The sequence below is a fragment of the Onychostoma macrolepis genome, chromosome 06, assembly GCF_012432095.1.
Source record: "Onychostoma macrolepis isolate SWU-2019 chromosome 06, ASM1243209v1, whole genome shotgun sequence".
Classification (NCBI taxonomy): Eukaryota; Metazoa; Chordata; class Actinopteri; order Cypriniformes; family Cyprinidae; genus Onychostoma; species Onychostoma macrolepis.
Window position 1 is genome coordinate 9,025,585 of NC_081160.1, and position 21,442 is coordinate 9,047,026.

The 21,442-nt window shown below is 37.9% G+C and overlaps 2 protein-coding genes across 10 annotated transcripts in view; one reads left to right on the forward strand and one right to left on the reverse strand.

Annotated features, from left to right (window-relative positions):
- Positions 1–21,442, reverse strand: part of adam23a (ADAM metallopeptidase domain 23a) — a 29,070-nt gene that overhangs the window by 1,891 nt on the left and 5,737 nt on the right. For 2 of the 9 annotated variants that reach the window (XM_058778818.1, XM_058778819.1), the window contains 16 exons: positions 21,196–21,362; positions 18,251–18,335; positions 18,020–18,107; positions 17,852–17,903; positions 17,628–17,727; positions 15,838–15,909; positions 15,641–15,727; positions 15,455–15,535; positions 14,623–14,673; positions 14,467–14,530; positions 14,190–14,295; positions 12,396–12,515; positions 12,146–12,314; positions 10,844–10,955; positions 9,494–9,584; positions 1,220–1,538 (listed from right to left, as the gene is read on the reverse strand). In XM_058778818.1, coding sequence (XP_058634801.1) covers positions 1,232–1,538; positions 9,494–9,584; positions 10,844–10,955; positions 12,146–12,314; positions 12,396–12,515; positions 14,190–14,295; positions 14,467–14,530; positions 14,623–14,673; positions 15,455–15,535; positions 15,641–15,727; positions 15,838–15,909; positions 17,628–17,727; positions 17,852–17,903; positions 18,020–18,107; positions 18,251–18,335; positions 21,196–21,362 — 1,752 coding nt within the window. In that variant the 3' untranslated portion in view covers positions 1,220–1,231. Of the gene's footprint in view, positions 1–1,102; positions 1,539–4,457; positions 6,778–9,493; positions 9,585–10,475; positions 10,567–10,843; positions 10,956–12,145; positions 12,315–12,395; positions 12,516–14,189; positions 14,296–14,466; positions 14,531–14,622; positions 14,674–15,454; positions 15,536–15,640; positions 15,728–15,837; positions 15,910–17,627; positions 17,728–17,851; positions 17,904–18,019; positions 18,108–18,250; positions 18,336–21,195; positions 21,363–21,442 lie in introns of those variants that run through there. The other 7 variants (XR_009271687.1, XM_058778817.1, XM_058778823.1 and 4 more) reach the window with 7 other exon arrangements.
- Positions 1,545–5,235, forward strand: dytn (dystrotelin). The gene is made up of 4 exons (XM_058778829.1): positions 1,545–1,779; positions 1,872–2,022; positions 2,617–3,085; positions 3,220–5,235. Exons 1-4 carry the CDS (start codon positions 1,754–1,756, stop codon positions 3,321–3,323), a joined length of 750 nt encoding a protein of 249 aa, XP_058634812.1. The 5' UTR covers positions 1,545–1,753; the 3' UTR covers positions 3,324–5,235.

The following is a 21,442-nucleotide window of genomic DNA, read 5'->3' on the forward strand; positions in this document are numbered from 1 at the left end:
TGCCATGCTTGTAAAGTCTTTCCTATTACTGGCCTCAGGTATGCTTTTTCATAGTATTACCATACATACTTGATGTGGTTTTATGCTGGTCTACTGGCCCGCAACTGTGTGCATGTACACTATGTGTAGAAAAGTGTCAGTAATAAGTATGTTTCAGGCAGGGTTGCCAGGTTTTCACAACAAAACCCGCCCAATTGCTACTCAAAACTAGCCCAATGGTGTTTCGAGGGGGGTCCCCCAGTAAAAATCACATTCAGGGGATAAAACAAAATTATTTTGGCGAGGTTCCTCTGGTAAAATTCTCATTGCAGGGGCTAAATATCATGTTACTGGGGTCGTTTCAACCCGCGGACATGAAAAACAACCCCTGGCCAAAGTGGTTTCAGGGTTATTATAACTAAAAACAAAGCTAAAACTTCAATAATGAATAAAAGAAATAAAAATACATAATTACTGAAAATAAAACTAAAATGAAAACAGAAAATATAAAAATAAAAGTGAATTTAAAATACGAATAAAAACTATAATAGTATATAAATAATACTGTTACAGTATGTTTGTATTGGGGTTGACGTGCATGCTCTCTGGTAGATGATAATGGTATGACCTGTCCATAGGTATCGCTGTTTGAAATGCCTGAATGTACACCTGTGCCAAAGCTGCTTTCTGACCGAGAGAGGCAGCAGGAAACACAAGTCCTCTCATCCTGTACTGGAATACTGCACTCAGGTGTGCAAACAAGCATATGGTGTTTTATGTATATTAACTGGGGTTTTTAGTTAAATGCCTTAACTTAGTGTTTGTTTGTTTATTCATTTAGAAATATTATAGAATTTGAACATTCAGCAGCTTTTTATTAGGCCAGGATTTTAATAACAACATAAGTGTATCCATAGCAGGATAGAGTGATGTGAACTGTAGGCTGAAATAGGTAAATGAAATGAAATTCATTAAATAAAATTCAGCAATAAAATGGTAAATGTGTGTGTGTGTGTATGTTTTATTATTATTTTAAGCCATTTGGTTTACTAGGACACATGAACCATTTTACCATTTACCACACATATACCACCATTATGTATTCAAAAGCTATTCTCAGTAAATATTAATATGTGCTATCAATAATTAATTAATTACTTGAAATATAAAATGACAAAAATAGTAACTAACAATACTTCTGCTCTTTTAATTATGCTATATATTTATTATGGTTAAATACATTATTCTTTGTTCAGCCATCCTGGAAGGAGTCAATGGCGTCACTGGCCTCTAGTGCTCGACACGCTTTGGTACCTCGACACGCTCGGAGAGAAGCAGAGAGGAAGAGAGCCCTGAGAGCAGACTCCAGCGCAGAGCTGCAATACAGGTACACATTTGTGTTTTTCATCGATGGAACACAGCATATAGATGAAGTGTCGATGTGTGTTTGCAGTGCCCCTTCTCCAGTGCTGCAGTCTGTTGCAGATCCAGACATGCATAATGCTCCTGAAATAAGTCTGACTGCCACCCCTGCTGCGGTTCCAGTAGAGTCTAAAGGCCTGCAGACAGAGGAGACAGAGATTCCTCAGGTAACTTACCTGCAACATTTCATATTATAGAGCGCAACAAGGGGTTCCTATAAGTAAAATTCACTCTATAGATTATCATAATGATACATAATAAATGATGCCCCTGGGGTTCTTTTTTTATGTTTATGGTGTTATAGAGAGAAACAGCTATTCTCCAAAAAGACCTCAGTGTTACTCAGAAGGCCATGAGGGATCTACAGAGAGATAAATGGTGGGTCCTTTTTCAAAATAAAAAAAAATACAGGCAGTCTGTGTGCCATATTTTTGTATTGGTCTTCTGTGTGTTTGTGATGTTATGATCAGGCTCCTGGAGAAAGAGTTTCAAGTGTGGAGAGTTGCAGCCCAGTCAGAGCATGATTCACTGGGGGACAAATGTACTGAGCTGAAGAGCATGATGGAGGCAATGAACCAACATAACCAGCATCTGGAAGAAGAACTGGACAGAGTCAGACATGTGAGAGGGGTCAAAAATATCTGGGCCTAAATCTACGATTTCTGTATTTGAATGATTTCCATCAGTTTTAACATGAACTAAGAAACTAAATGTAATGCATATTTGTCAGTTATACATAAAGAAACAGAAAGGAAACAGGTAAGATTTATGTAATTGTACTAATAAACTGAATGTGTTTTAAATACATTTAGAACACATTCAGTTTATGCACAATAACCAGGTTTAATATATTTATCATCAACAGGCTTACATCCAATTTGTTTCAATCTCATTTCCCATTTTAACTAATTACATATTGCTTGTTCCACAGCTAGCCATATTTTGTTAACCACTTTTAACTGAATAAATAAATGCACATTTATGCAGAATTTCATATAATTTTGTAATATAAATGGATGTTTAAAAATATAAATTGTATTTTAATAATCTAATAAATGTAAATAAATGCCATGATTTTATAAGTGCAGAGGTATTAGCAGTTTCATTTAAATATGACAAATATAACATTAAGTTTATTGGTTTATGTTAAAACTGTTTAAGCAGATTCAAGAGATGACAAGGTTCTTTAATAGTTATTTTTTATCATTGTCACAGATGTTGTGTGTGAGGGACAGAGATCAGCTCAGAATTGACTTCCGTTCCCATTCAGACCTTCAACCAGAACACGATGACAGCATTAGTGAAAACGACTGGACTCAACCTGGCTGTTCAAAACCTCAAGACAGCTCCAGTGGAGAAGAGCGGGTTCAGGAGGGGAGAGAAGCATATCAGGAAGGAAGAATAGAAGCGGATGTGGAGGTATCAGAAGACATCTCCACAAATCTGGATGACACAGAAGAGGATGTCCATACAGCTTCAGAGCAGCAAGAGGAAGCTGAGGAGGAGGGGCTACAGGAGGAGCTACTGCATAAAAGACAAGATCTTTCTTTACTTCATCGACCCATGTCTGATTTAGCTCTGGAAGAGCACTCAGACTCAGATGACTCAGATGTGGATGAGGAAGAGGAACTTTGTGAGCTTGTACAGCGACTTCGAAATGAGCTTTCTCTATATACAGCCACAGGTTTGTGCCGTATTGTCTATAATTAGCTACATATCCAAAATTCAGCAAATGCTTCTCAGATATGTTAATAAATTATTTTAAATATTCAATAAAATATACATTTTTGTGGCCGTTTTTTGCTTTCTCTCCGTCAGGTTCAGTCAGTCTGCAGAAAGAAAAGCTAATGACGGCAGCAGAGGGAGTCAGAGATTCTGTTTCTCATCTTGTCACTTCTGTAAGGACCACCAGTTTGGCATGATGGCAGCCAAAATAACTTTCCCTTACCTGCAAACAATACAAGCCAATTTCCATCTCTCATTCCATCACAAGGTTAATCATAACAGCAGATGCTTGCAGTGTACTCCCAGTGTACAGATGCTTGCAGTGGTCGATAATTCACAATTTAATGGAATCTAAAAATAAATAGGTTTAAAGATTTCATTGGTTAATATTAGAGAGGCACCAATACTGACATTCAGATGATACACAAAAGGCAATAATTATATTCTTGTTACTATGAAAATATTTGAAATTAATTGGTCAGTTGTGACATTACATGGTCAAAGAGTGTTTAACATCTAATATAGAAGCGTTTGCTTTGATTTGGGTCTGTCTGGGTTTATTTAAAGATAATGACCAGGTGACCCTTAATTATAGCCCATACCAATAACTTACCAATATTATAGACCATTGCAGTTTGGTCTGAAAATATCAAATCACAGTAAAACTAAGGAGAAAAAAAAACATATATATATAAAAAAATATATATACAGGCCTATTGTTTGATTAGATTATTCTTGACAAAAATATAAATAATAAGAGAACAGAACTGTAGTCTTTGGATTATAGGTAAATGAGAAGTCGGTTATTTAAGAGAGTTTTTGAAACAAAATTATATAGAATACACATACTACAACTATGAACATTTGTAGCCCTGAGATAAGGAGAAAAAACATTTCAGCATTTCACATGTGCACAAGTTGAAATACATGATGTAGGGAAAACTAATATAGGCAGAAGTCAATACTGGACGCTGATACCATTACCAATAAATTTAGAAAATCTAATATTGAGCAATAAATGATATCATTCATGCCTAGTTAATGTGTGATTTTATAGTGAATTTATATGCTGTTTTTTTATTGATTTTTTTTTAATACTAGACGTTTTGGATGTTATTTTATAAGTCTGGTGGATAATAAATAAACATTGATATTTTTTTCAGTACACCATAAATTTCTTATAGGTTCTGAAAAAAATTTAATATGGAGTGGTTTTAAATTTCAGCGTGAATGCAAAGCCTGCCAATGAAAGGGACAAACTGAATGTACTAAAAGAAAGACTTCTGAATCTCAGAAGTGATGAATTGATGACTTGTTTGATGTCAAAATTAGGGGGGAAAAAAAAGATCTCAAAGTTGAATTTTTTTTGTTAAGTTTTTTATTATCATTATTTGTGTTTTGGCAATGTTTCCATGGGAACATGAGATGGCTGTAAAAGGGCTCAGGGTTTAGAAGATGAGTTCAAAAACCTGATGGTGTAGATCAATGATGGTATAGAAAAACACCCTCTCTTTCTGCTCTTATTCCAGTGGCATAGCCCCAAACTAGAGCTCTCACTACTGAAACAGCCCCATTCTATTAATAATATCATTTTAATATCACAAGTGCCTCAATTATGCGGTCCCACACAGATGACAATGACATTTTCATTTTCAGAAGCTGAGATTTTCATAGAAACATTCATTTTAAGTAATCAGAAGCTTATTATAATGTCAAACATAGATGGCCGAGCATATAAAAGACTGCCTTATTAATAATCTGCTAGCTTGAGATCGATTTCATTGTTAGTCTCAGTTGAGAATTCTTTACCAAACCGTAGAGTTTGTGCAATGTTTCCCCTTTGCATAGTAAGTAAATGTTAACTGTTTTTCCTTTGACATGCAGATACCTTGAAAAGCGCAGCAGGCTGTGTGGGCTCCGCCCCCAGTGCAGTTACATCATGCAGCTCTCTGATTGGCCAGTGATGGCATTCAGGTCAGGGCAGACCTACAGGGCCCAGCCAGTTTAATTGTTTTTTTCTTTTCTTTTTTTCTATTTTTTTTTTCTTTTTCTTTTTTCCAAGGGGAACAGTAATTGACGTCATTAGGCATATATATAACAGTGGTGATTTCATCATGCAGCAGTATACGCTGCTGGCCAAATGGATTGATTTTTTTTCTTTTTTGTTTGGGTTTCTTTGTTTCATTAATACTACAGAAAATGCCTGCAATTATAACATGCTGAAATAACAAAAAACGTTAAAGTTATGCCTTGAAATGTCTGTCCGATATGGGTGCCTCTCTTAGTACGTGGTCATTTAGCCCATTGAAACACACATGGATGTGTTACCAACCTACTGGAACTTCAAATCATTCTCCTTTTTTTAAATTAACAATATGTTTGTCTTGCATTGGTGTCCCTCCTCTGCCATGCGAGGTCCACAGCTGAAGCTGGTCATGCCTGGGTTGGAACCGGAGGTCGGGGCGTGTAAACGTGAAGTCATGCCCCGATGAGTGGTACCATCCACTACCAGTTATCAGGGTTGCTAAACGGCTCAGTGTGGATGCTCAGGGCCAGAGGGGCAAAGGAACGGGAGCAGCGCTAGAGAAGCAGTTCTACGTGACTTCGGATGAAAAATGTTCGACCGTTCGGTCCCTTTCTTCTCTCGCTTTCTGTCCTTTTTTTATTCAAGTAATGCCAACGCCATCGGCAGCGGCGTCAGCAGCAGGAGAGGGTACAGTCCGACGGGTTCTGACGGAACCCAGGGGCACACTAGGCAAGGTTCTCTTAGCCTCTTTAGATGGCACTGGCGTTAGGGTCATATCGTCTTTTCTTGACATTTCTTGGTAATGAGGACAAACAGGACAAAACAAACGAGAGGGGGGTTAGTGCAGGCAATGCCAGAGACATCAACATACAATTCGCTGCCCATCTTACCGCCTTAACCCGCAGCAACCACTTGGTAGTCATTTCTTTAGCTTCTTGATCAATTCAAATCATTTATCGAAAGCTATCCGTAACGTTTAGTTGCCGTCGGGTTGCGGTGGGTAAAAACGGTGGTTCTTCGCAGCAACAAGGAGAGACACAGAGTGTCCCTCCGCTGACTGTGGGTGAGTATGTGTTAGAAAGACAACGAGGGATGTGGAAAAAGAACATTACCTTCTGGGAGAAAACACGGACATAGACAAAGAAAACAGCAAGAAAGAGTGTACAACATCGAGGGTCAGAAAAGGACGTCACACCCACAACATGAACCACGACGATACCACCAGGAACAACAAGAAAGGCAACAAGAACTGCAACAACACCAACAACAACAGGGGTTTGACACAACCTCCCCGTAGCGTGGCTTGATGTGGGGCATCCCAGCAGTTTAACATGCACCTGTCCATAGAGAGGTTAGGTGGGAGACGCCACTATCGCTGTGTAGGGGGGTGACTGGGGTAGCATGCAGGTGCAGTGCAGCGCGTGTGTCTGTACCAGGTCTCTGTGAAGCAGGCAGTAAAGGCAGCGGTGCCGGGCGAGTCCGGGTGGGGGGTGAGGGCTCTTGCTCTGTTCTAGGTTTTCAGGGGGGCCCAGGGCCTTCCGGGAGATAAGAGGGCGTGGCAGCCAGCCATGGCACAAAGGCTGCCTACGACACAACCTCCACCCCTCTCCGCTCAAACTCTCACCCTTTCAGACAACGGAGGGGGGATTGAGAGAGAGATCACGGCGAGGAGAGCGGGTCAGAAAGTCGTCATCCCTGCCCACCCCACCCCGTCCCGCCCCAACAACCCACCCCGCTTCTCAAAGCAAGGAAAACAACAAACACCCCTCCCCTCCCTTCACTTGAGGAGAGCCCAGCCTTTGTGCGATGCTCTGATAGCACTCCGCTTTAGCTCTGGCTTGGTGCCAGTCCGCATGCAAACTCTAAATGGGCTCAGTCAAGATGCTATGTGCAAACGAGCATGCTGCGGTGAGCTAAGTCCTCTTGGATGATCTCCAGATCTCAAAGCTAGCTTCCCAGAACTTGCTCCTAGTTGGGTCTAAGCTGGCCATTAGAAAGATTTTACATGTGCTCAGACAAACAGTTGCTAATCTACATTTAGATACTGTTTTTCAACCAAATGCATCTTCTGGAATCTGGAATTTACTGGAATCTTTAAAGCTACACTATGTAACTTTCGGCCCACCAGCAGTTGAAGCAAAAAAAGTTACTTCTGGAGGACATTTTATTTGGTGAGTTTTCCCCACAGATGAAATTGATGGCTTACGGTACTTCCACATAATAAACCAATAAGCAATTAAATAAATATGGATATCTGAAAATACATCTTATGAGCAGGTAAGTAGTTGTTTTTTTTTTTTTTTGCAAAGAGTTCTTTTAAAGGCAACCCTGAGTATTAAGACTTTTATGGCTTTATATAACGTAGATGTTGTATCTTACTGAAATATGTAGTAGAAAACCCATGAAAAATCCACATCGTTTTATACATATCTTGGACTGTGGGGACGCCATTATTTTGATAATGTGAAATGGTTGCACTCAGTGAGCTACTGGCACTACCTGTTGCTATTTTTACTGCAACGCAACTCAGAATACACAATTTGCAAAATAAAGTACTGATATGATGCTGCCACATTGTGCAGCTTTTGGCTGTAATTTTCATTCGAAGGGCAACAAGAGAAACAATGTAAGTCTTCACTGCTTTCCTAGTGATGAGAAGAAAGGAAAACAATGAGAAGATGGCTGTGGAAGAATAAAACTTCCTAAAGACCCACGTCTTGGTTTTCTCCAGCTGTGGTCTACTAAAAACCTCAAAGGCATCAGGGCTAAAGTGGATAGAACAAAGACGAGGGAAAGTTTTAATTGTCACACGGCCATCTTCTCATTCTCTTCGACTGAAAATTACAACCAAAAGCAGCACAATGTGGCATCGATCGTTTCAGTATTTAATTTTCCAAAGCTGTGTATTCCGAGTTGTGTTGCGGTAAAAATAGCAACAGGTAGGGTAAGTAGCTCACAGTGTGCAACCGTTTGACGTCATAGAAATAATGGCGCCCCCCATAGTCCAAAGTATGTATAAAAATATGTGGATTTTTAAAAATAATGTAAACCTTATATGGGTTTTTTACTACATATTTTAGTAAGAGACATCATTTACGTTATATAAAATTTTAATACCCAGGGTTCCCTTTAAATTAACATTACAAAAGATAATGTAATGCTGACATTTAATCCACATTTAATCAGTTAAGGCATACCTGGCTAGTAGGCTATATAAAAGACCAAAGTAGTAACTGGCTTAGAGACTGGCATTGTTAGCAACATAAATATTGTTTTGTGAATCTAGTCAATGCACAGTAAATGCGCAAACTAAACCTATTTCTGGAAAGCCAAGCTAGTGTTGATTTGTTTTTAGTGTGGACACTGTCGTTTTCATTTTTACTCACAAACTCTTTTCGGTACGAGGTTCCTTTATTGTGGTCTGACCTTTTTTGTTATTTATACAGATACAATGTATACATGCACAGATGAATGACTGAACTATGCAGTTTCCCGTGAAATCTGTCCTGACCACTTTACAATATAGTGATTCAAAGTAAGGCAAAATATAGTTTGGAAGATGGCTTTATGCTGCACTTGAACAAAAAAAGTTACATAGTGTAGTTTTAAGTAAGCATACAATGTTACTTTCTCCAAAAGTTCCCACCTTACTACATAAAACTGGTCATGGCATTACTAATATTATATACGTTTTAAATGCTAGCATGTAGTTAGCAAAAAAGGCTATACATTATTCTCTTTGATACTGATGTTAATTCATAACTGTCATAAACATCTTGCTCAGTATCCATTTTATCATTTTGCTCGCATGCATGTCAAGCGATGGGCCAGACTGCACGAGGTTCTGCTACAGTCTACAGAGCGCTAAACCAACTGGGTTATGTCTAGACCTAGACTAAAGCTGTAATTTAGTGGATCATTTTAGTGGCCAATTTTTCAACAACTAAACATCTACCTAGCATGTGCTAATGAGCTAAACTACTACAAACTAAATCTGCTGTCACCTGTAAAGAATGTATTAGTATACTTAAGAAAATGTTACATTTAAGTAACTTACAATGGCATATTTTGCTACAGAAAAAAACTACAAATTACACACATCGTCCCTTAGCATTCTATCATAGCATGTAGCTCAGAATTTGGCACTTTAAATGATGACCTAGTTTCGTATCTGTTGTCTGTAGCAGAAGCCCAGGCCCTTGTGTATGTGTGAATGTGAGTGTGTAGTGGAAAGTGTTGTGTGCATGTATGCAAAAGTGTGTGTGAGAGTGTGTATGTTTAAGTGTGAGTGAGCCTGTTCCAGGCTGGCAGGCAATAGGAAGCATGCGGTGCAACTCTTACTTAAATCCCCATCCCGTCCCCCCCAGCACTATGGCTGCCATCAGGATGGCCCCTGCGATGGAGCCTATGATAAGGTTGGTGGCACTAGGACCTGTAGAAGGGCATGATGGGAGAGAAACATGACGTAAGCTGCAGGGGGCACCTGCACAGCATGCAGGGTTTACACATCAAATGCTGGACTTCACTTACGTTATACACTCTTTCAGTCAAGTGTTTAATCTTTAGGGTAGATTACGCTCAACTTACCCTTGATAGCATAGTGTGTGTGTGGGATGTTATTGGACATGGGTGTGGAGAATTTAGGGGCTGTAGATTTTGGCACAGGGGAGTAATCAAAGATGGATTGTAAGGTTAGATCTTAAAGCACCGAGGTGTTTTGAGCTACGCTACCAATACAGGACTGGCTAAAACAAATGCACAGACGCGCACACACAGACACAAAGAAACGTTAACCCACAAACACACTCATGGTGAACTTTCACCCACTCACACACACACGTCGGACCTAGTTAGAGTGGAATATTTAGCTCAGCTCAGAAAGTGGGCCAGTTCTGAGGGGATTTTGTGTCAGTTAAAAGACGCTATGGCATCTTATGTCAATGTCAGTCCAAGTCATCTCGTTTTTCCACCTTCCTCGTCTTGTTCTTCGTTCTTGATCCTCTTTTCTCGCTTTCAATCTTTTGTTCTGTGTTAATGCCCCACATGGACCAGAAAGGGAAGCACCGCAACACTCCATTAACACAGGGTGATAATAAAAATATCCATGATAATAGCAGCCAAGGGAGAGGAGAAAATAAGAGATATACCAATCAATCAGTCCAATTACACAACAAAAATTACAAGGCACCATCACATTCAACACAACGGACAAAGCCACTGGGAGAACATGTACACACAACCGCACGTACACGCGCACACACAGGGGATCACAGGATCTCCCTCTTGCTGGGGGAGTGGCATTAAAGGGTTAAGAGGTGCTTACTCTATTCCCCACCCTGTGCCTCCAAAAATCACCCCCAGGGCCAGAATGGTCCCTGCCACTGCCCCTATCAGCCTGTTTGTGGCCACGCTCACTGTGCAGAGGAAATAGGGGTGATTCAGCAGAGAAAATGTCACTCAAGGCCCCATTTTTTTTTAAAAATTGTACACGTACTAGTGTTTGTGAAAGTCTTGTGAGTGGGAAAAGTCACAGTATCAAAATGGGCACCTACAAAAAGCAGAGATCTTTGGAAGTGGCTTTGCAGTGGATTGGAGTTAAGGTGTGTATGCATTTGAGGATTAGGCTGTAAGTTCTTTGTATGTATATGGTAAAGTTTTTTTAGGTTTAAAGAATTAAGAGAGCTCACGAACCCTTGGGACCCGGGTCCTCGATGACGGGTGGCTCTTTTGGGGGGTCGTGCATGCTGCAGTCAGTCCCTGCCCATGTAGCATCACAGGTGCAGGTTGCTTCATTATTGCACACCTGAAAGAGTGGGACAAAAACTTGTGTGTGATGATGTGTAACACACTGATGATAAAGGTAACCCTGTAAGCCTCGGCTTAATATTTACAGAATAGCCAGTTTAGCTAAAAAGTATTTCTAAATTTTCATTTTACAGTACATGTGCTGAAAAATTATTTAACTGGAAATGTCTCTCTTCAGGTTTTATGAATACAGTAATGTTCAATAATATTTTATAATATCACACTTACAATCTACGACTTATAAAGACTTTTTTTACACTACAATAAAATTGGTTTAAAATATGCATACTATTCAAAGTTTGGTTTTGGTTTTAATGTTTTGAAAAAAAAATGCTCACAAAGGCTGCACTTATCTGATCAAAATAAAGTATGATCGAATTTTTAACTTATATTAAATAATAAACTTATATATAAAAATATTTTAATAACTTGTAATTATTTATTAATATATTTTTTCTTTATTACATACATAGTTGTGTCGTATCTTTATTACAATATAGTGGAAACGGTTATACTGGAAAGTGGAACTATGGAAAGTTCAAAACAACACCATTTATTTGATATCTTTTAGAAATATTGTGTAAAATTTGTAAAGCCTTTATTGTCACTTTTGATAAATTTAGCACACCTTTGCTGAATAAAAGTATTAATTTCTTACTGACCTCAAACTTTTGAACATTAGTGTAGTAGCTGCCTTTATATTTTAAGGAGGTCAGTCGCAAGGGGAATGCCATGTTTGAAAGGCCTTGGCATTGAAAAGTGTGAAAACCCATGCGATTTCAGCAGTTTTTCACCAATTTCAATACCCACTCTTCAAAACTCAGCCTTCCTAAGACATCTCAACAAACAACATGTCTGCAAATCCCAAAACAAAAAATGGTCCACAGTCAGACAGTGTGTCTGATTGGCTAGTTTACTGATTGACAATGTGTGCTGTCCTACAGCAGATTTAAGCATTTCTTATAGATATTGGATACCTATGACAATGTGTTATTTTTTATATACAGAGGATTGTCATTCCTCTGGATATAAACGGAATGCAGGGGATGAATTCAATCCCTGACGTTAAAATTCTGGATTAAAATTGTAAGTGGATTTGAGTGGATTTCTGGCTTTAGTGGGTTGGAAGGCTGACTGTGGTGTGAGATCCATTTAAGCAGCAGAGAGTGTCAGATGGTGCTCACTCACGCCGTGAGAAGAGCAGACTCGGCCACCTGGGCCAGACGGACAGGCTGTTAGGTTCAGGGAGGAGATGGGTAGACATTTCCGTTCAAGGCACATCATAGAGGGGCCACACGGCGTACCGTCTTCCACATACCCTAGATCAGTGTCATCATCCAACAGCACGTGTCCCCCACTATAGAGGTAAAAGAAAGAAGTACTTTAGGAGTTTTGTTAAAGCATATTGGAAAATATTTGCAGAGATCCAGGAACAGACCTGCAGTCCACCAGTCGCCCCTGATGGTTAAATGTGGTGGGAGTGATGTCGCCTTTCAGGGTCCCGATCTTTGGGATTCTCCCAATGTTAGTGCACAGCAGGTACCCACAGAACACATCGCTGTAAATCCACAGGATTTGGAAAGTATTAGAGATGGTTATGTGATCGTGTCTAGACGGTAACTTTTGTTCTGCAAATTTCATGTGGGATTCACATATAGATTTTTACAGCATTTATTTCTAGAGCAAGCATTCACTGCTTTTTCTCATTTCCTTACACCCACAGAGATCAAGTTGTTGTCGATATTATCAGTAACTTCTGATCATGTGAGTACATGTAACACAATCATGTAACACAAATAAAAACCAATTCCAATCACTGGTAATGGTAAAGATAGGGTTTATCAACTGGAGGTTTTCCAAGATGGGGTTTGTGAACCCCTGGGGGTGGTGCAATAGGTGATTGTCTTCAGAAATTTTTTTGTTATGCTGGTTGAAAGTCTCTTCACATCCCGATAGCAATCATTAAGTTAAGTGGTCTAAATGTATTTATCTGTATTTATATATTCTGTGGAAGGCGTAGGACCAAGAAATGTTCATCCAATCAAAACGCTCGGTTTTCTTTCCTACCTGCCTGTCAACGTATGTATTTGCATACCTCTGCGCACGTCATCAGCACGTTCACGTGTGCTACTGCAGACAGAGCGAGAATGGCAGACAAACATCAACATGATCTTCCTTCCTGGTATTGTAGTACTTTTACTGACCGTACTATAAAGTTTTCTCACCGGTGAATGACACATGATGTAGCCCAGCAGTTCCCAATTCCAGTCCCCCCTAACTTTTGCATGTCTTGCTTAGTTAGCTTAGCTTAGTTCAGCGAGGACTGGAATTGGGAATCGCTGATGTAGTAATGAGCGTATGCGTTCAGGGGGCGTGGCTTTGGGCGGCGATTGCAGGGAGGGTGGGACGTTCGCTTTCAGTGCTATCAGGCTAAAGTTAGCATTTTCCAAGATCTCCTACTGCACCTTTAATTCATCCAGTTTCAGCAGGAGAAATATTAGATGTTTTCATATAAGATGTCATATCACTGCTAAAATTGGCATATATGACAAAATATTTTTTGGTGAAGTTGTATATCTAAATAATTTTGAAAAAAGAAAAGAAAAAAAGAAAATATTTACTGAAAAAAGTATTTTAACGGTTTACCTGCATGTCATTTTACCATTAACCAACATCAGAACCAGGAATATCTGAATATGTTTAACTTAAAATCTCAGGTAAAAAATAATAAAAAATTTACATCTAAGGGGTTTGATCAACCTAGCAATGGTCATATCTTATTTGCACGAAAACATTCTATGTTTTATATTTCCTAACACAAAATGCAATGCAAATGAAATTTAACTAAGGTCTGCACAAATGACAGTGGTTCACTTGTTATTTTATTTTACTTGTTGAGCAATGATGAAAGTTAAATTACCGCGTCTGCAAATGATACTGTGTTTAGGTTCAGCTTATGAATTAATATTTAGTCGAGAAGCCCTAATTCTTACATTACTGTAACAGAACACATTAACATTACCTGGTGTACCTACAGAAAACTTAAAAAGATGCAAAGTTTTCAATGCATTTTATAATTTTCGACAGTAAAAATGCATTAATAGCAAAGCACATGCCCAAGAAATTTGCAGAACAAGAGGCGCCATCTAGACTTGACCTGGTTTTGTACCATATTAAAGTTTCATAGTGCCGCATATTCCTGCTCTCCAAATAATTGGGGGAACTGACTCACTGTTTGCTGCAGGGCACCCATTTGTCTCCATCTCTCCCACAGTTCCCTTTTTCTGTACCCTCTGTATTTAACTTCTCATAGCAGTGCTTCTCTGACCCTCCAGCCTCTAAGAGAAGAAAAATAGACAGAAAAAATGAAGGGAGTAAGACAGAGAAAAGAAAAAGAGGAAACACAAGCAAGCATTACTGAAAGACAGAGTGGGTGGACTGCAGTTATTTTAAAGTGCTTTCTTTGGCAAGAACAGTTGAAGCACCCTGAAGGCACCAGCATCACTCACTTGGACCCCAGATGTATTTGCACTGACTGTCCCGGGTCTTACATTCACCACAGTAACAGCGACCCTGGAATAGTAGTAAACAGTTTGTAGAGGGTTTGATCAAAAATAGTCAAAATGTTGGTCTTCCATGTATTTAAATAGCTTTATATATCTGACCTGATTGAGCTGACAAGAGTAGCCATCTTGCTTATGAAGATTAGGGGGGCACTGTAAGAATAACAAAGATATTTACAAGTATTTTTGATTAAAAAAACAGTATTTTAATATTTAGATCAGCATTATCAACGTTTTAGTATTTTTATGATATTAATTGAGATTTACTTTAGTTACTGGATAGCAGCTGACAACTGGACTATCAAAGTTATTCCTTCAGCCCTTCATAATTTTTTAAAAGTGTTAAAACTGCAGGCAGGCTGTCACTTAGTGAATAACATGCCTTCTGTTATGGCAGATAGTGAAGCTTGGGGGTGTACTGTGCGAAACACCATCATCCCTGTGATTGTCGTGTAAAAACCGTAGCATCTTCTGCATGAATTAATTAGTGGCCCATTGTCAGAAAAAAGTGCCAGTTGTGCCCTATTGTGTAGCCATGACTTACTACAAATATTGTTTACAGGAAGAATCAGATACTGGACATTTCATTAAATTAACTCTCACTTTAATTTGTGTAATCCAAGGAAATAATAATAAAAAACATTAATTTAATTTGTAAATGTTTGTTTTGCAAGGGAATGTCAGAAAATGTGCATGTGAATCACCATTACATTTTAACGGGCTGTATAGAAAAAAAATCTAATACAACACAAATTTTGCTTTTACTGAAGTATTCTTTCACTATGTGGTTCTGCAAAAATGCTTTTGTTTCTGTTCAACCCTTTATACCATTATATTTCCCCTTTAAAAAATGTTTTAAAATTTCTAATGTCACATTTTAATTGCTGACATAAAAAAAGAAAAAACAGAATACAATTGAAAGAAATAGCAAGACCTGTCCCGAGTCTCCTGAACAAGTCTCTGATATGTCACAATCATTCACAGCATATCGGCAGCTGTATCCACGCGGGTAGAACTGAAAAAGGTGCAGGGACAGGGATTGAGAGAAACAACTGTTCAGTGCATTATAAGATACTCATTAGTTGATGATGAATAGTGAAGCAAAAGCAAAGTGTCTTACCAGGCATGTGCTGTTGCAGCAGGGGCCGTCACTGCAGTGCGCTCCATTAGACAAAGAACATTTTTTACAGCAGTCTTTATAGCACTCCTGGATAACCAGATCAAATATGTGCACACAGACCAAAAAAGGTTAGCAAAATATTACGTTTTACTATTGTCTGTATGGAAGTATGATTTATGTAAAAAAAAAATGCTTACCATTCGGGCCCCACAGTCACACTCCTCTCCCACTTCTACGTAACCATTCCCACATTCTGTAGCCTCAAAGAGCTGCCAACACAAAGCACAATTTTATCCAGGATCACGTCTAATATATGATGACTGTATGTACTTGATTTTTGTTTGATGTCAATGACAGTCCGTCACAATACACGCGAGAACCACTGACATCAAACCCGCTTCAACATTGCAATTTCAGCTTTCTGTTGAAGACCCATTTTTGTGGGTTGCAGGTACATGAACAGAACAATCAGAGAGGCACGTAGATCCATAAATAGATTAGTTGGAGTGTAAGATCCCAAAATAGCACAAAAACGTATAATACATTAATAAACAGAAGTGCACACCAAGAAAGCAGGATTTATAAGAGAGTAACATTTGGAATAGAGGTGACACCCTCCACTGTGTCTTAAAGAAACAGTTCACCCAAAATGTAAAATTAGCTCAAAATTTACTCACCCTCATGCCATCCAAGATTTAGACAGATTTGGAAAAATTTAGCATTACATCATTTGCTCACAAGTGGATCCTTTGCAGTGAATGGGTGCCGTCAGAATAAGAGTTCAAATAGCTGATTAAAACATCACAATAATCCACAAGTAATCCACACACCTCCAGTCTATCATTTAAAAACCTTGTGAAGTGAAATGCTGATTGTTTGTGTGAATCTCTCCAAGAGATATTTTGCAATAATGTACTTCATAGGGTGATCGCGCGCTCTCGGAGAGACACGTCTTATGCACGTGCTTTGCAAATGTCAGTCAGCGCGATCATTTTGTTTTCATCAGCATGGGTTTGAAAATTATATTTCACTGGTTTGGACTCATGTCATCAAGAATTCGATATGAATATTCACAAAACTGGAATGCTGCGCTTCGCAACAATAGACCTAGTCTACAACTTGGTGAGAAGCAGCAACAGTTGTCCAGAAGTGAGCAGAGAAAAGGTACTCCTCTCAGAAAACATACAAATAGCACTGGGATCACTAGAAGGAGGGCTTAATGAACTAATTTTTGTGAAATCCTCACATTTTTCACTTCTTTTGCCTGTAGCTCAAAATTAGGCCATGCGCATTCTGACTCATTTAGCCAGCATGGGTCACATTTAGCCATTTTAACCATCACTTCTGACCAAAATATGAGTTTAGAATTCATAATAATGACTGTTGTCCTCAATCTACTGACATATTTGTTTAGAACTGTTTTGTAATGTTTTTGCTTTTCAATTGTGCTTGATCTGTGCACATTTCTCTCCTGATTCAGATGAGACGACTTTTTCAATGGTGAAAGCAATATTATAGATAGACGACTCGTTTGAATTTAAAAACATCTTAATAATAGATTTCTTTACTACAAACATGCCGTTTTGGACTGAAGTTGTATGAATTACTTGTAGATTATTGTGATGTTTTATCAGCTGTTTGAACTCTCATGCTGACGGCACCCATTCACTGCAGAGGATATATTGGTGAGCAAGTATTGTAATGATAAATTTCTCCAAATCTGTTCTGATGAAGAAACAAATTATTTACATCTTGGATAGCCTGCGGGTGAGTAAATTTTCATTTTTGGGTTTTCCTTTTTAAAAATGTTGAGTAATGAAAAAAAACATGTATTTACATTTGCTTATTAATTAGCTGAGAGAAAAATAGATACAGCTGTTAAAACTGCTTATCAAAACATTTATGTGAAAAAATAAATGTATGCAGGTGAAAGTGTCATGTTTTTCTCATGTTTTTGTTAGTTGTCCACACTATTCTTCAAGCCTACCTTGTTGGGTTTGTTAAACAGACATGAAGCACCACCTCTTAGAAGAAAGTTCCTGTAGTCACTAATGCTGCATTTGGAAAACCTGCGTGGGTGTTGTACTCTGTGGAGGAGAACAGAGAAAAACAAACCTACGCAAATCAAGAAATATGACAGAAAACAAGGAGCCAAAATGCCCGGCAGGTAGTCAGGAGAGGCTATAGAATAATGCGTGTGTTTAACGATACCCAGTGTCTTCCATTATACATCCCACCCATGAATCCATGCAGCCGCACTCCTCTGAGAGAACACAAGAGTGAGTGAGAAAGCCTGTGAGTTGACTATAAATCCTAAAGTCTTACAGTAAACAAGTAAGAAATCCAGTAGTTTGACAACAGGAGGTGAAACAAACTTACTCCTCCTGATCACAGGATCCCATTGGATACCCAGATTCTGTGCTAAGCTCTGAGAGAGAGAGGCAGCCATTGTCCATGTGCTGCCAAACTGAAAAAGAGGAATAGAAACAGCAGTGCATCACAGCAGAGGTAAGATGACACTTCATTTGTCATTTAGACTGACTGTAAGGTAAGGTTTTACAGTTAATTGCCCAGTCTGTCTACCCAGAATGCTGCTTGTGTCAACCTTACCTCATTAACACCAATTCCTTTTTCTTTGGAACACACACCACCAATATATGCAACACCGCTCCGACCGTAATGAAACGTCACATTCCTGCAAGCAGAAAGAGATCTTTATCATTGTCACCAGTTCCCCTTTTTCTGTAACTATATTACCAAACAATGGTATTCAGCTTTATTCTTAGGAAACTATCATCTGCGCTGGAAATTTTCAGATTTTCTTTTTTATTACTAACCGTAAGATTAACACTAATGCGCTATATTTATTTTTAACCATTTATTTGTAATTTGAATAGGTAAATTCTGGCAGCCTTATAAATCACACACTGTAATAAAGATATATTCATTTATAAGCTATGATTCATATTTTACTTTAAAAACATGCTTTGCGTCAACCGTGTTATAGTTAAAATGTTTTGGATTACATGTTATCAGACAATCATAATGGCTTGTTATCTAACATCATTGTACTGAACAGTGTTCCCGTGCTTTAATAATAAAAAAAAATCAATCACTATGATTTTTCCAAAACAGATGCACTAATGATTTGCCCAGTATAAACTTAAAAAGACTGTCAAAGAAACTCTTGTTGGAATCACACAGCCAAAAAAAGGTTGTCTATATATATATATATATATATATATATATATATATATGTACATACAGTCATGGCCAAAAATATCGGCACCCTTGGTAAATATGATCAAAGGCAGCTGTGAAAATGAATCTGCATTGTTAATCCTTTTGATCTTTTATTTAAAACATTCACAAAAATCTAACCTTTCATTGGATAATAAGAATTTAAAATGGGGGGAAATATCATTATGAAATAAATGTTTTTCTCAAATACACACTGGACACAATTATTAGCACCCCTAGAAATTCTTATGAGTAAAATATCTCTGAAGTATATTCCCATTCATATTTACGATTTTGAGCACTCCAGGGTGATTATGAACATGAAATTATCCAGCCATGGCTTCCTGTTTCACAGAAATATAAATAGGAGGGAAAACAAAGCCCAAATTCCCTTAATCATCCATCACAATGAGAAAAACCAAAGAATATATTTCTGATGTGCAGCTAAAGATAATTGAGCTTCACAAATTAGTGAAGTGGCTTTAAGAAAAGAGCTAGAGCAGTGAAAATTCACATTTCCATCATCAGGGCAATAATTAAGAACTAAGAACATAAAATGTTACGAAACTGCCTGGAAGAGGACGTGTGTCTATATCATCCTAATGCACGGTGAGAAGGAGAGTTTGAGTGGCTAAAGACTCTCCAAGGACCACAGCTGGAGAATTGCAGAAAATAGTTGAGTCTCGGGGGTCAGAAAACCGTAAAAACAAATTGTCAAACAGCACCTACATCACCACATGTTGTTCGGGAGGGTTTCAAGAAAAATTCTCCTCACTCATCCAAAAATAAACTCCAGCATATTCAGTATCAGACACGACTGGAACTTCAAATGGCACTGGCTTCTATGGTCAGATGCTTTTTAGCAGCAAACACTCAAGATGGGTTTGGTGAACACAGGGATAAAAAGCACCCCATGTGTACAATGAAATATACTGCTGTATTTTTGATGTTGTGGGCCTATATTTCTGCTGGAGGTCCTGGACATCTTGTTTAGACACATGGCATCATGGATTCTATCAAATACCAACAGATAAAAAATCAAGTGCCTGACTCTGTCAGAAATCTTATAATGGGCCATGTTTGAATCTTTCAACCAGACAATAATCCAAACACAAACCTCAAAAACAACACAAAAATGGGTCACTGAGCACAAAACCAAGCTTCTGCTATGGCCATTCCAGTCCTCTGACCTGAACCCTGTAGAAAATGAGTGGTGAACTGAAGAGAAGAAGCACCAACATGGAGCTGGGAATCTAAAGGTTCTGGAGTGATTCTGGATGAAGGAATGGTCTCTGATTTCTTGTCAGGTGTTCTCTAACCTCATCAGGCATTATAGGAGAAAATTTAGAGCCGTTAAACTGGCAAATGGAGGTTTCAAAAAGTATTGAATAAAAGGGTACCATTAATTGTGGCCAATGTGTATTAGAGAAAAACATTTATTTCAAAATGATATTTCCCCCCATTTTAAATTCTTATTATCCAATGAAAGGTTAGATTTTTGTGAATTTTTTAAATAAACGATCAAAAGGATTAACAATGCAGATTAATTTTCACAGCCTTCTTTGGTCACATTTACCAAGGGTGCCAATATTTTTGGCCATGACTGTATATATATATATATATATATATATATATATATATATATATATATATATATATATATGAAGAGTTTATTTGCAAACACAGATAACTCTGTTCTTTTACATTTTCAAAAATCATGTTTTTATTATGTTATCAAGTTTTTATTGTGCTTTATTGTGTTAGTTAGCTTTATTTTTTTTTAGTTATTTTGTACCCTAATCCAAATAACCCAACTGCAGTTTGATTGAGATTAACTGGAATGCACAATGAAAAAACATGCTTTTTGAAAATAGTTAAAACGGAGTTATCTGTTTTGCAAATTAACTCTTCATATATATTATATATATGAATATATAACTCATCATATATATATATATATATATATATATATTACTTTCAGTAAAAGCTAAATTTATTTATTTATTTAAATGTAACTGTAAAATGTAATGCTGATGAATAAAGGACATGCAAAATGGCTGATATTCCAGTCATAAAAAAATGTTATGCTTTATTTTTAAAGTTGCATTACATTTTGCATTATACACTAATCAGTGTTAAATGACATACTATGATGTAAGTCCAGCATTATCTTAGTACACACATTTCCTGAGAATGATCCACACATATTCAGAATTCTAAAGTTTCTCAGTTACTCTTCAATTTTTTCTGTTACTGGCCAACATATTTAACCACCAGGCTACCACAACTCATTCATTCAAGAGACTGCAACTTACGTGAAGAGGTGCACGGCATCAGCGTTGATATTGATGTTCTGTTGTCTGTACTTTGAAAAATCTCTTAACATTTCTAATGGTTTCACGCTCAGCGGAATTCGGTCCCTGTCAGTCCAAATCTCCACAGCAACCAATACCACACGCGTATTCAACTGCTCCTTGAAAATCTAAAGAGAATACAGTTTGAAATTTAGATTAAGATGAATATAAACTGGGTGACTACTAGGGAAATATTTTACAGCAATAA